Below are 13,164 nucleotides of genomic sequence, written 5' to 3'. Positions count from 1 at the left end.
ATGTGTGAAACAGATGACCAGTCCAAGTTCAATGCATGAAGCAGGGCACTCAAAGCTGGTGCACTGGGGCAACCCAGAGGATGGGGTGGGGAGGGAGGCGGGAGGGGGGTTTGGGAGGGAGGACACATGTGCACCCATGGCTGATTCATGTCGATGTATGGCAAGAACCACCACAACACTGTAAAGTAATTAGCCTCCAATTAAGATAAATAAAGAATATATAAGGGTAAATAACTTCATTACATCCTTTCTAGAGGACAGGCTATAGCAAATGGCTAACTACTACTATGAACATAAATTTAAGAACTCAGTCCAGGCTGAGGGGAAGAGTTATGATTATGTGAGAAGAGTGCAAGAGCAACAACTCCATAGGCAACTGGTGGAGAGAGCTAACCTCACTCCTGAGAGCTAATCCTTCTCGTCGGAAAAAAAAAAAAAAAGGCTTTAATTCTAATGAAAACTTTTGGATCTTTCCAGATACCATAGCTTTCCAAAGAACTAAAAGAATACTTTTCTAACACGATGCAGGTCAAGTCATATGTAGCTAACACACGTAAATTTTATAATAAGGATGAGCAAACACAATACAACGCCAGTACAAAACAATAGACATTGCAAGGGTGAATAAGGCACCAACTGCCATGCAGTGGCACTTGTTTGTCATTAGCTATCCTACTTCATGTGGGGAAGGCAATGGCACCCCACTCCAGTACTCTTGCCTGGAAAATCCCATGGGCGGAGGAGCCTGGTGGGCTGCAGTCCATGGGGTCGCACAGAGTCAGACAATACTGAGCAACTTCACTTTCACTTTTCATTTTCCTGCATTGGAGAAGGAAATGGCAACCCACTCCAGTGTTCTTGCCTGGAGAATCCCAGGGACGAGGGAGCCTGGTGGGCTGCCATCTATGGGGCTGCACAGAATCGGACTTGACTGAAGCGACTTAGCAGTAGCATCCTACTTCATGACCTAAGAAATGCCTGAGAACATTAATGATACTTTTCAAATGGGGCAGATGCTGTGGCACACACATAGTAATCAAAGATTCCTACAGAGAAAGTTCAGAAGGCAGACAAACACGGTGGAGGAAAAAGTGGCTGGAATGAGAACAGCTTTGAAAAGAAATACTAACATTAATAACTAAAGACTCATTCTTTCTAAAAAGAAAAGAATAAGTAATCTGTTTACCAGCATGCATAATGAATGGGTGCCCAGTGGTCACTATCTAATTGGTTGACTGAAAATCTTTCATTGAGAAGTCGGTTTAATAATTCGGAATCTCCTTCACAGGCACTTCGATGGAGAGGAAAATCGTCTACCCACTGTCGTTCCCTAATCATGAAAAACAAACAAAAACAACACTGTTGAAATTCAGATTGTTCTGAAACAAATATGACACATCTATGAAAGCTACACATCACGGTAAACTGAACCATTTACGCAGTGATTACATTGCATACTATTTGCATATATCATTTAAACCAATTGTTTAACATTAGCATATAGGCTATTAAAGGCAAAGTGAAGTGAAACCGGAGTCGTACTTGTCTTCAGTGACACTGCTCCTGCTCCTCTGCCATTGCTCCTGTTTGGGGATTTGGATTTTTGAGTAGTCCGGAGCTCCCAGACCAAAGTATGGATTTATTACCACTTTATCTACCTAGAAAGGGAAAACATAACAAAAGCTGTTTAAGAGCTTTATGACCTTAAGTATAAAAGCAGAGCTAAGTGACGACGTCATCTCAGTGTTTGCAATTACTAATATATGCATTTGTCTCAGGAAAAATAAATTATATTTTGAAATGAAATATCTTTTGAAATAAAAGCCAAAATTCTTACCCGGTTTGTATACTGAAGATCTGATCCAAACAAAGGGTTGTAAATGCAGGTATCTGCTTTCTCTAGGGCTAACATTTTACTCTTTATTTCTAGTGCACTGTAGCCCATATGTAGTGAGTTTTCTGCCTGACCTGATTCAGTAGCATATGCAGGGTTTATAACATTAGTTTTTATCCGCTCAAGAGGAGAAGGTCGGAATAAGGCTGGAATAAAGTGAGACTGTGTGTGACGTTCATCTAGCCACCTGGCAAAATAGAAAGAAGAGGCAGTAGAAGTATTTGTTCTAAAGTAAAGATGAAAAAAGTAAACTACTGTCTAACTCTTTCTAATACTACATTCAGATCTTTATAATTTTAATTAGTGTTAGTTAAGTATTTAGCTTACTGTAAATAAAAGTTTTATTACTGGATACAGCAAACTTTTTTTTTAATGCATATAACAAAAAAATGTATATAACACTAAATAATTAAAACCATTTCAAAAACATGAAGCACTTTAAAATTTAAACCACTGAGATGTAGGTGACATTAGACCTACTGTTACAGGACAAAGGCATGACAGGTTAAATGACTTGTTCACTAATAAGGGTAAATCAATAATAAATCTTATTTTATAACTAAGGAATCTTAATTCTTAAGCCAGGGCAATCTTTGTCACTTTCGAAGAATAAAACTAACATGCTGCAAACAAATCAGGACAATCTTATTTTGGGGTTTAAAATTTTTATATTATACTTCAAAAACTTACCATTTCATAATATATATATATTATAAATTTTATTATTTTCATCCATAAAGTATTTCTATCTCACAAAGCTAACTTCTATTATGAATATGTATTTGATTTATTAAAAAATATTTTTAATGGCAGTTCTTACTTATCCAAGGCTATTAACATTCTTGCTGTAAGTGTAGCAAAGTGAGTGCTGGATTCACTACAGACTCGCATAATATCTTGTAAGCAGTAAAAAATTGGGCATCCTGGAGTATAAGTATATTTAGTATTATCTGAAAAAGAAAAATGAAGATTTATGCCATCATATAAAAGGCTTACAACTGCGTGTTTTTTATTTAAACGTATACAGTATGTTTAAAAAATTGATAAGTATAAGTTTTTCTAGACTTGTAATTAGAAGACTTGGATTCAAGGGCTGGCCAGCTCTGTGACCTTGTCCAACTGAGTGAATGCAGGATTTAGAATCTTGTAGGACTACAGAAATTGTTTCCCCTTTCTCTTGCTCAACAATGTTGTAAAATTCTGATTAATAATAAGATTTCCAATATTCATGTAAAATGCTGAACTATTTAACCTAAGTATGGCTGGGAAAAAGAAATCTGGAATGGCAGAGCTGGCTAATAAAACATATGTTAAGTACTGCGTAGCAGCAGTCTGATGAGATGCCCACAATGGGCCATTAATGTATCGTCAGTATGATTACTACCTTACATGAGGCCAGTACTCTACAGATTCCAAAGTGATTTTTACATCTAATACCTCATTGGATTCTTCCAGCACAATGAATCAAGCAGGAGCAGATACCTATCTTATAGATAAAGAGGTGAGGCTTAAAGAAGTGGTTTGCCCATAACAAAAAATTAGTAGACTGCAGGTCTGACTGAAGCTGATTATTTTTTCTATTTTTCCAGGATAATAGGATGAATTCCTTGTCAAAGCTCAAGCTAAATTTTCACATTAGATCTAAGTTCTTTAAATATTACCATTATTATTGGGTGGAATATTTTAAAACTATTACTGACACCTTCTTATCCCAAACACAAGATAGGTTCTGATGATAATCTGTTAATTTTCCAAAATACATACATTTTTATTTCTATTCTATTTATATAGCACAGTCTGAAAAATCCCTCATTATAACCTGAAAACTTTTTGTTTTTATTATAGCTTCCTTCCTCACTTCTTTATTCTACTTTTAAAAACAGAAACAAAAACTTTATGATTAGTCCAGAAGCCTGAATATTACTTGGGAATCAAAATGTCATTAAGTAACAAATTTCTCCATCTTCCATTATATTAAAAATATGATTTTTACAACAGTATTGCAATAGTAACTATGAATCCAAATTCCTAAGTTCCTCCATAGACTTTAGCTTAGCACCTAAGGTACACCAAGATTCACAAGACGGAACTCAAGGCTTTACCTTTAACAACTGATGGAACAACAAATAATGCCGCTTCTCTGCCCACCTTCTCCCCATCCAGAGGAAATGTCTTCATCAGGACCACTCGTTTTCCTAGTCATTTTAAGTCAGTAAAGATAAAATTAATGGGCCTTTTAAAATCTTATAAATTACCTTCAGAGTTAAAAAAAATATTTTAAAGGCAGTATTAAGAGGAACTGAAATATAAAAAGTCAATTTTATTATATGCACTAATAAAAACTGGTAATTCTGATAATAACGTACATCATTCTGTAGCAATTAACAACAAATCCCTGGTTCTAACTCATTAGGAGAGAAGCTCCCCATACAGAGCAAGGAGACCCGCCCCACTAAGGGCTGACAGAGCAGCTGAGCCGCAAAGCATCCTGCAAGGTGAAGAGACATGTATGTCTTCATTCTGCTAGGACGTAGATGGTGAGAAGTTCACTAAAGTCTCAGCTGGCCAAGAAGGGTAGTATATATAAATTACAGAGTTTTAAAGTTTAGTAGCCCTTTATTTAATATTCAACCTCCATCCTCAATTTCAGGCTTTATTAACATCTGATTGGGCTATAAATTATTGTTCTGAATTTTAACCATCATTCTTAGTCTGTTGTTCCTGATTTGCAGCAAGGGGGCAATAAATAATAACCAAAAGTTTTTCACTCTGAAACCTTTCATTTTTTGGCTATCTTTGTCATGTTTTTTATCAACCCTTCCAATCTCCCCACCCCCAGAAACAGAACCTTGTTCTCGACCCAGGTAGGAATGCCTGGCTGGATGCCATCTGTGGACAAGTAGATACTACAAGTGTTCAAACAGCTTCATTCATTCACAAAATGCTAGTGTGAACATTTGTAATTATTATGGCCCATTATTATTACTACAGCCGCCAAACAATTTTCTACAAAATTGACACTTGTACAAAATGTAAGTGTTAAATAAAGAAAAACATTCTAATAAATATCAGAGGTAATATTACTTTTGTCTGGTTTGAGGTCTTGTTCCACTTAATCTTTCCTGCCTTGTAGCTTCCCTAAACCTAGTTCTGATCCAAACTGACTACTCTGCCAATTTCATATGCAACTATAAGATCTATTTCAGGTGAGGGGGTGTGGTGGGGGGGTCGGGGGAGGAGAAGAGCACTGACTACAAGTTGGGAAATTGTTCTAGTCCTAAGTCCTCCACAAATGGGAATATGATTTTTCTAGGTGCCTATGTCTGCATTTCCATTTTACAGATGTGAAAAGGACCGTGTACCAGCTCACAGGATCAATTTAAGAATTTCATGGATAAGTAATTGTAGCAGTGCTTTGTAAACTACGTATAGCATTGCACAAAAAGACCAAACTACTGCAGTTATAAAGTCGTTTGTAATTTTCATGTGATGCTTATGTAAGAAATCATATTCTCTATAAAAATATTTCACACTTTTAGAAAAACTCAATTGAATAGGATAGTCAGGTATGGTATGGTTCATTATTCTAACTGTTTAGTTAAAAACTTCTTTATTTTCATATCTCTTATTAAAAGCTGCCTGAAAATTTATTAGCACATTCTACCGTCTAAGTATACAAGACATAATTGTGCTAGACATATTTCAGGGTGCCTATCTACTCGTAACTTCTAAGAAAAACTACCCAGTCCTCCGTCCCAGGGGACATTTTTGTTCACACTGATATCACATTATCCCCTTTCTTGGTGAATGAACCAAGTGTTAGAGTTTCGCTAATTGACAGCAAATTATGACTTTTCTATCTCAGCTCAAATACGTGATTTGGGCTCAGACTTTGTCTCAGTAATTTGATCTCAGAATAGATTCTGATAACTAAAACAATTTAGTAATAGTAATACAAATTACTAAGAGAAGTCTAAGACAGGTAGAAAAAGCTGACAAATTTGTGGCATCCAAAGGAGCCTTTCGATCACCCACAGGGATAGTCCCCTTTTTCAGCTAAGATCAACTTCTAGATCACTTTATTTAAAAAGTCAATCTGATAATCAGGGAAAGGGGATTCTCTTTGTGGGACTCAGAATGTGTATCAAAGACCTGTAAGTTTATGCAGGAACTTCTTATAATCTCCAGTTACAATGGTCAGAGCTGCAAAAACTCTTCAGGCCCTATTGAGGAGGTTACCTGTTGGGGAGGTAAAATATGGTAAATGGTACCTTCAGAAGTTATGAAACAGGCTTAGTTCAGCTTATCTCTAGGGAACAAGTATCCCAAATAACCAACAAATCAAATGACATGACTCAGCCTTACCTTTACAACAAAAATAGTCTCTTTACTGAAAAGAGATGAATTATATAACTATCCGCTATAAAGATGAACAAACAGAAAAAAAAAACTGAATAAGCTGTAAAAAAACAAAAATTTAGGCACAGAGAGGTACGTTTTATTTCACTACCAACAACTGCTTTCAACAGTTGTCTGACTGAAATTAGCTTTACCTTTTTAATTATAATGCCTGAATTCTGGACAGAGATATATAATTTCTAGAACTTCTAACTGCTATCTGCTTCTTGTGAGGCACAGGCTGATAAAATTGATCATTGATATTTAATCAGTTTCATAAACTATAGATTATCTTATATTGTAAATGGGGCCTGAACCTTTCAGAGTGAATATTTCTACAGTTCAACTGGCTCTTTGAAAATGATTTTCTTGTGACCAAATGGGAAGAAAACCTCTGCTACCTGGTAATTTCTATGACTTGCTCTAATACACAGAATCTTAACTGCTACTTAGTTACGGAGAGAAGTTTATAGTTTTCTGTGTCCTGGAGTAGAGAAATAAAAATAGTAGTTCAAAGATTCTTATCTAGGGAAATATACTTCTAACAAAAATAACTTGTGTTTTCTTCTTAGTTTTCAAGCCACTCTGGCTTCCTCTCTTTCTTGAACAAAATCATTAACACAATTGAAATATTTTTCTAGAACTGCCATATGATCCAGCAATCCCACTCCTGGGCATATATCTGGAGAAAGCCATAATTCAAAAAGATATATGCTTCCTAATGTTCAACGCAGCACCATTTACAATAGCCAAGACATGGAAGCAACTTAAAAATCCATCAGCAGAGGAATGAGCAAAGACGTGGTACATACATACAATGGAATATTACTCAGCCATAAAAAGCAACAAAACTGTGCCATATGCAGAGATATGGATGGACCTAGAGACAGTCACACAGAGTGAAGTAAGTCAGAGAGAGAAAAATATTATATATTAAGGCGTATATATAAAATCTAGAAAAATGTCATAGATGAACTTCTTCGCAAAGCAGAAATAGAGACACAGAGATAGAGAACAAATGTATGGATATAAAGGGAAGAAGGGGAGAGTGGGATGCATTCAGACACTGGGACTGACGTATATATACCCTACTATGTATAAAACAGGCAACTAACGAGAACCAACCGCATAGCACAGGGAACTCTACTCAGTGCTCTGAAGTAACCGAAACGGGAAGGAAATCAAACAAAGAGGGGGTTTATGTGTATACATAACTAATTTACTTTGCTGTACAGCAGAAACTAACACAACATTGTAAAGCAACTATACTCCAATTAAAAAAAAAGAAACTGCAAAAATATTTTTCAATTTTTTTTTTACTTAAAACTATTCAAATATTTAAAAAATATTTTAAACTTAAAAAGCATTATAGTCAAGGAACTTCTTGAAGGGAGTTTGGTTCCACCTTTAAAAAAAACCCAGAAATTTTGAGTCTTTTCCAAAAGTTTTTCAATGAAAAGGAACATAAAAAGAAACTGATTTTAATATATTTTTTAAAATGTCTTCGTTCACAAGCATTTAAAACCAATTGTGTTAAAGAGAAAAATTTCTTACCTCTGATACCCTGGTTTGCAGGAGAAATTGGTTTGGTGGTTTCTACTACATAATCCAATATGCCTTGTGTTATTTCACTGTTACCTTGCAGTTTAGTTTCCAACAAAACCTTCTTTCTCTTTTTTTTCTGTCCTTCAATGGGAACTTCATGCAACAAAATCTTGGATGGAAAAACAACATTAAGAGAATGTTTAAAATAAAATTTACTTGCCCTAAAATATAGCCAGCCATCTTTCTTAACCTTTCTTTCAGCCTAGCTGCATATTAGAATAACATGAACCCTTTCGGAATAGTATCAATGTGCAGCTTCATCTCAGACCTAGTAAATCGGAATGTCAGAGGAGTGAGGTCATGGTACTGGAAGTTTTAAACTTCCCCAGGTGATTTAAAGTGTAGCCAGGACTGAGAACCAGTAAGCCACAGCACTGCTGAATGGCAGCCTCCTCAGAATCCTTACAATATCCTTTAATAGGTTTCAGATAACTGACCTTAAAAAGGCAATTAAAGCAGAACACCCAGAGATGCAGGTTCAGTCCCTGGGTCGGGAAGATCCCCTGGAGAAGAGAATGGCAAACCCATCCAGTATTCTTTCCTGGGATATCCCATGGACAGAGAAGCCTGGTGGTCTACAGCCCATGGGGTCACCAGCCCATGGGGTCACAAAGAGTTGGACAGGACTGAGCGGCTATGCACGCGTACAGAGAAGTTAGTTGAAATTAGATTAGACTAGAAAGTATTTTATGATGCTTGAATCTGCTGCATAGTAAAGATAAAAATCTGCTTTGGGCTTTTCTTTTTTTGAGTCTCACTCATGTTTATTAATACTAATAATGTACTCAAGACTTCAGAGAAGTAACTTAATTGCCTAAAACAATTAAAGGTAAAGATATTTTTAAATGAACTGTTAAAAACCGAGTTTTGAAAAATAACCATGAATAAAATTTAGACTGGAATTTTGCAATTTTTTTTGCAAGCCATTCCAGAAACTCTAGTAAAAACCAAACTCTCATAAATTATATATGCAAAACTCAAATAAGTTACTTTTACTATCTAAGAATTTATCGATATCAATGAATAGAAAAAATTGTCAAAATACATGCAGCAGAAAAAAAAGACATGGTGATGGGAAGAGCTCTACAATCATAAGTTCTAGCTTGTCAATATCTAGGTTATCAATAAGAATTTACAGGCTATGGTAAGACTTTAACTGTGAATGAAAATGATAATGGAGAATGACATTCACTGGTAGAAAACCAAATGTTAGTCAGCTGTGCTCACTTCATATGACTTAGCTCTGTATTCCCGAGAATTGAGACTGGCAGCATTCTTCGGCCGAATAACAGCAACGTATGCATCCTCTATGTTTTCTGGATTTCCCATTGCTTTATAAAAACAAAGAAATCCCTTGAAAGATTAAAGGAGACATAATCATGATGAGAACAATTAACAAAATGTTAGTTTTTCTGTCTTAGAACATACGTACTATATAAAAAGCAACTCAGAGGTGATTGATCACATCTCACCACTAGTAAACCTCTATGCATAATTTAAGATACCTTGTAGTCTTTGTTTCCTTTCCTATTAAAGGTAGACTTTTTTTTAAAAATAGGGATATATACTTTCATAGGTCTTAACAGATTCTTAATTAAGAATCTGCCTTTAGACCTGTAAAAAAGGTGATACAATTATAAAATGTCTTATAAACACTAAGTAAAATGCCTTGAAATAGTGATTCAGAATAGTTTTCATAAATTCCAAAAGTGAATGTCATATTGTTAAGTTTGGAAGCTAGAAATAGGTAGCTGCCATTGACATTCTTTCTAGAATCTTTATAAAGAATTTTGATAAACTAAAAGATAGTTTATGACCAACCTAGATAGCATATTGAAAAGCAGAGACATTACTTTGGCAACAAAGGTCCATCTAGTCAAGGCTATGGTTTCTCCAGTGGTTATGTATGGATGTGAGAGTTGGACTGTGAAGAAAGCTGAGCGCCAAAGAATTGATGCTTTTAAACTGTGGTGTTGGAGAAGACTCTTGAGAGTCCCTTGGACTGCAAGGAGATCCAACCAGTCCATTCTAAAGATCAGCCCTGGGTGTTCATTGGAAGGAGTGATGCTGAAGCTGAAACTCCAATACTTTGGCCACCTCATGCGAAGAGTTTACTCACTGGAAAAGACCCTGATGCTGGGAGGGATTGGGGGCAGGAGGAGAAGGGGACGACAGAGGATGAGATGGCATCACCGACTTGGACATGGGTTTGGGTGGACTCTGGGAGTTGGACATGGACAGGGAGGCCTAGTGTGCTGCGATTCATGGGGTCTCAAAGAGTCAGACACGACTGAACTGAACTGAAAGGATAGTTTATAATTTTCATTGCAGATGCCTATCACAGACAAAAAAAACATTAAATCATTTGATAAAAGCTTTCTGATATCGACTTACAAATATTCTTCACTTCCATTATCAATTCTGTAGATAATTTAAAAATTTGCTTCCAAACATATATATGTGTATATATGTATGTATATATATGTTTGGAAGCAAATATATATATATATACATACACACACATACATATACATATGCACACTTTTCCCCCAGACTAATTTTAAGTCTCCACTGGGCAATTTCCAACAAGTAATTAAAGCTCAAGCACTTTCTTGGCTGTTTAATAGTCCCATCTCCTCATTAAGTGCTCTTATAAAGTTTTCTTTTCATGGGTGGACTAATTTTTCTTTTTCATGGGTTTCCCTAGTGGCTCAGATGGTAAAGAATCCACTTCCAATGCGGGAAACCTGGGTTCGATCCCCGAGTTGGGAAGATCCCATGGAGGAGGGCATGGCAATCCACTCCAGTACTCTTGCCTGGAGAATACCCATGGTGGGTGACAGTTCATGGGGATGCAAAAAGTCAGACACGACTGAGCGACTAAACACACAGACTAAAATACATCTATTTGCACTGAATATATTTTATTAAAAATTTCCCTCTCATTTATATGCCAGTAAATTTTGAGAAGAACATCAAGCAAGGAGTTGCTTTCCTGGCCATGGTAAGATGAACCTTCTTCAGTTTTTTAAGAAGTCCATTAGGCATTAAAATGATCTGTTTATATTTAATAATTTCCTTATTTGCTCCAACTCTCAGAAAAAAAGAGCTCATTTTCAAGAAAGGTTTCAAATGTCATCTGAGAGGAGATAGAGGACTTTATTGTTTTCTCAACTGCAAAATAAAGTCATTTTAAAATCTTTAATTCACTTCTTTACATAATAACCAAAAATCTTTAATTTACTCCTTTCCACTGCCTTAAAACTAGAAAATTTCCCTAAAAAGAATGCTTTTAAAATTCAGTAACTTCTGACATTTTAAGTAAACACTAGCTACAATTTTTTAAAAATTAAAATTATTGTACAAAAATTTTAAATTATTTTAATCTATAAATTATTTAATAAAACTTTAAATTATAAGATTTATAAATTATAAAAATTTTTAGGTTATAAAAATTTTCACTAATTTAGATCCAGACAAACTATAGATAACAGAGAAACTACAATAAAACATTAGGTTTGAGACATTTCATTTTGTGAAAAATTTTGAAGACATGCATGCTCACTCTATACCTTGTGGGATTTTTTTCAGTTCAGTTTTTTCATAAGACCGTCTTAAAATCTACCTTATGCAACAGAACTTCCTATTAGTGAAAAAGATGAGACTTTTTTCTTCTCAGAATTTCAATTTAGCACTTAGTTTCACCTCAGATTAACAATGACTTCAAGATACAAAACCTAATAAGTTTTGAAATGTATGCCTGCCTCTTTGAATACTGACAGTCCCCAAAAGAAAAACACTGTATAACATATATGACACAATTACAGAAACCCTTTTTCTATTAAGCATCTAAAATGAGAAATCAAGTAATTCTTAGTTTTCTAAACACACTTTAAAGCTAATTAATTAAACTGTTGGTCACTTCATGTTAAAAAAAAATTCTATTGGCAAAGTGCTTTATTTCCTAATACTTATTACTTATCTAGAATATTTAGTATTGCACAGTACACTGAACTTTTAAAAGATGAACAAATGTGATACAATAAAAAAAAATGAGTATTTGAAATATACATACTTCCAGTGACATGAAAGAAGAAAACAAAGGCTTAAGTTAGGAAAAGAACAAAGGCTACTAGTATATGAAGACAAAAATGCTAAGGCAGAATCACAGGCAAAAGGATTCAAAGAAAGTAATTTGAGCTAAAAATAACAGAAAAAAGGTATAACTAGTTTGTAATGTGTTTAGACTGAATTTTAGATAAGCCTTCAAGTGACTAAGAATAGGAAGAATGTGGCATTTTGTTCACAAATCATTCTATTTTGGAAAATGCTTAGGTATAAGTGATACTATGTTGCCTGACTAATGATGCCTTACAAATAAGTGAAGAGGTTCTCATTTGGCCGTGATTGGCCCTGACTGGCCGTGACACCTACCAGGCATCATTTGAAAACATACGCGCATTTCTTGTCACTATGACTGGGTGAAAAATGGGGTGAAGATGCCATGTAGTCCTCATGGGGCAGGTCCTGTTGAACAAACTGCCAATAATGTTGTTAATAAGAAACGTTTACTATATAGAGTACAGATGGCCAAATTTAATGAAATAAATTTATTTATTTAGGCCATGCCACAAGACGTGCAGTATGTTAGTTCCCTGACTAGGGATTGAAACTGGGACCTAGGCAATGAATGCATAATCTGAATTAACCACTGGACTGCCACGGAATCCCCCAGATGGACAAACTTTCAAAGTATTTTTGCAGTGCAGAAAAAGAGAAGATACAGTACATGAATATAGGTATTGTAAATTTAGTTACCAGAAGTCAAAACTGACAACATGACTTCTGTGTGCAGCTGCTCAGTCCTGTCAGACTCTGAGACCCCACTGATTGTAGCCCGCCAGGCTCCTCTGTCCATGGGCTTCTCCAGGCAAGAATACTGGAGTGGGTTGCCATTTCCTACTCCAGACAAGATGATTTACCAGTTTGCAAAGTACATGCTAATATAAATTAGCAACAATGATCAGAAAGTGTATTTCATGAATTAAAAACAAAAAAAATGGAACATTATCTTAGGGCTCTGTAGGATGTTCCTGATTCCCTCTCCTCCATCCTTAAGCAAAGTTTCTCAACTTTTTAAAACAATATGAATAATTACCACCACTTACAATGATACATCCTAGATACTGTGCTAAGGGCTTTACATGCATTAACTCATTTTATTCTTCCCCAAACCTGATGACGTAGGTATTATTATTGTTATCTCC

General features: G+C 35.4%; 1 protein-coding gene and 1 long non-coding RNA gene across 4 annotated transcripts in view; one reads left to right on the top strand and one right to left on the bottom strand.

Annotated features, from left to right (window-relative positions):
* Window positions 1–1,529, top strand: part of LOC106502010 — a 30,224-nt gene extending 28,695 nt beyond the window's left edge. The window contains exon 3 of the long non-coding RNA XR_001917996.1: window positions 1,289–1,529. This is a non-coding gene — a long non-coding RNA (uncharacterized LOC106502010). The remainder of the gene's footprint in view (window positions 1–1,288) is intronic.
* Window positions 1–13,164, bottom strand: part of KRIT1 (KRIT1, ankyrin repeat containing) — a 39,926-nt gene that overhangs the window by 24,526 nt on the left and 2,236 nt on the right. For 2 of the 3 annotated variants that reach the window (XM_005678908.3, XM_013963122.2), the window contains exons 2-8: window positions 9,125–9,250; window positions 7,847–8,006; window positions 3,997–4,089; window positions 2,715–2,844; window positions 1,838–2,081; window positions 1,543–1,658; window positions 1,187–1,330 (exon numbers count right to left, since the gene is read on the bottom strand). In XM_005678908.3, the coding sequence (XP_005678965.1) occupies window positions 1,187–1,330; window positions 1,543–1,658; window positions 1,838–2,081; window positions 2,715–2,844; window positions 3,997–4,089; window positions 7,847–8,006; window positions 9,125–9,226 (989 nt within the window). In that variant the 5' untranslated portion in view covers window positions 9,227–9,250. The remainder of the gene's footprint in view (window positions 1–1,186; window positions 1,331–1,542; window positions 1,659–1,837; window positions 2,082–2,714; window positions 2,845–3,996; window positions 4,090–7,846; window positions 8,007–9,124; window positions 9,251–13,164) is intronic. The other variant, XM_005678909.3, reaches the window with a different exon arrangement.

This window comes from Capra hircus, chromosome 4 (genome assembly GCF_001704415.2).
Source record: "Capra hircus breed San Clemente chromosome 4, ASM170441v1, whole genome shotgun sequence".
Lineage (NCBI taxonomy): Eukaryota > Metazoa > Chordata > Mammalia > Artiodactyla > Bovidae > Capra > Capra hircus.
This window is presented reverse-complemented; position numbering and strand designations above follow the sequence as displayed.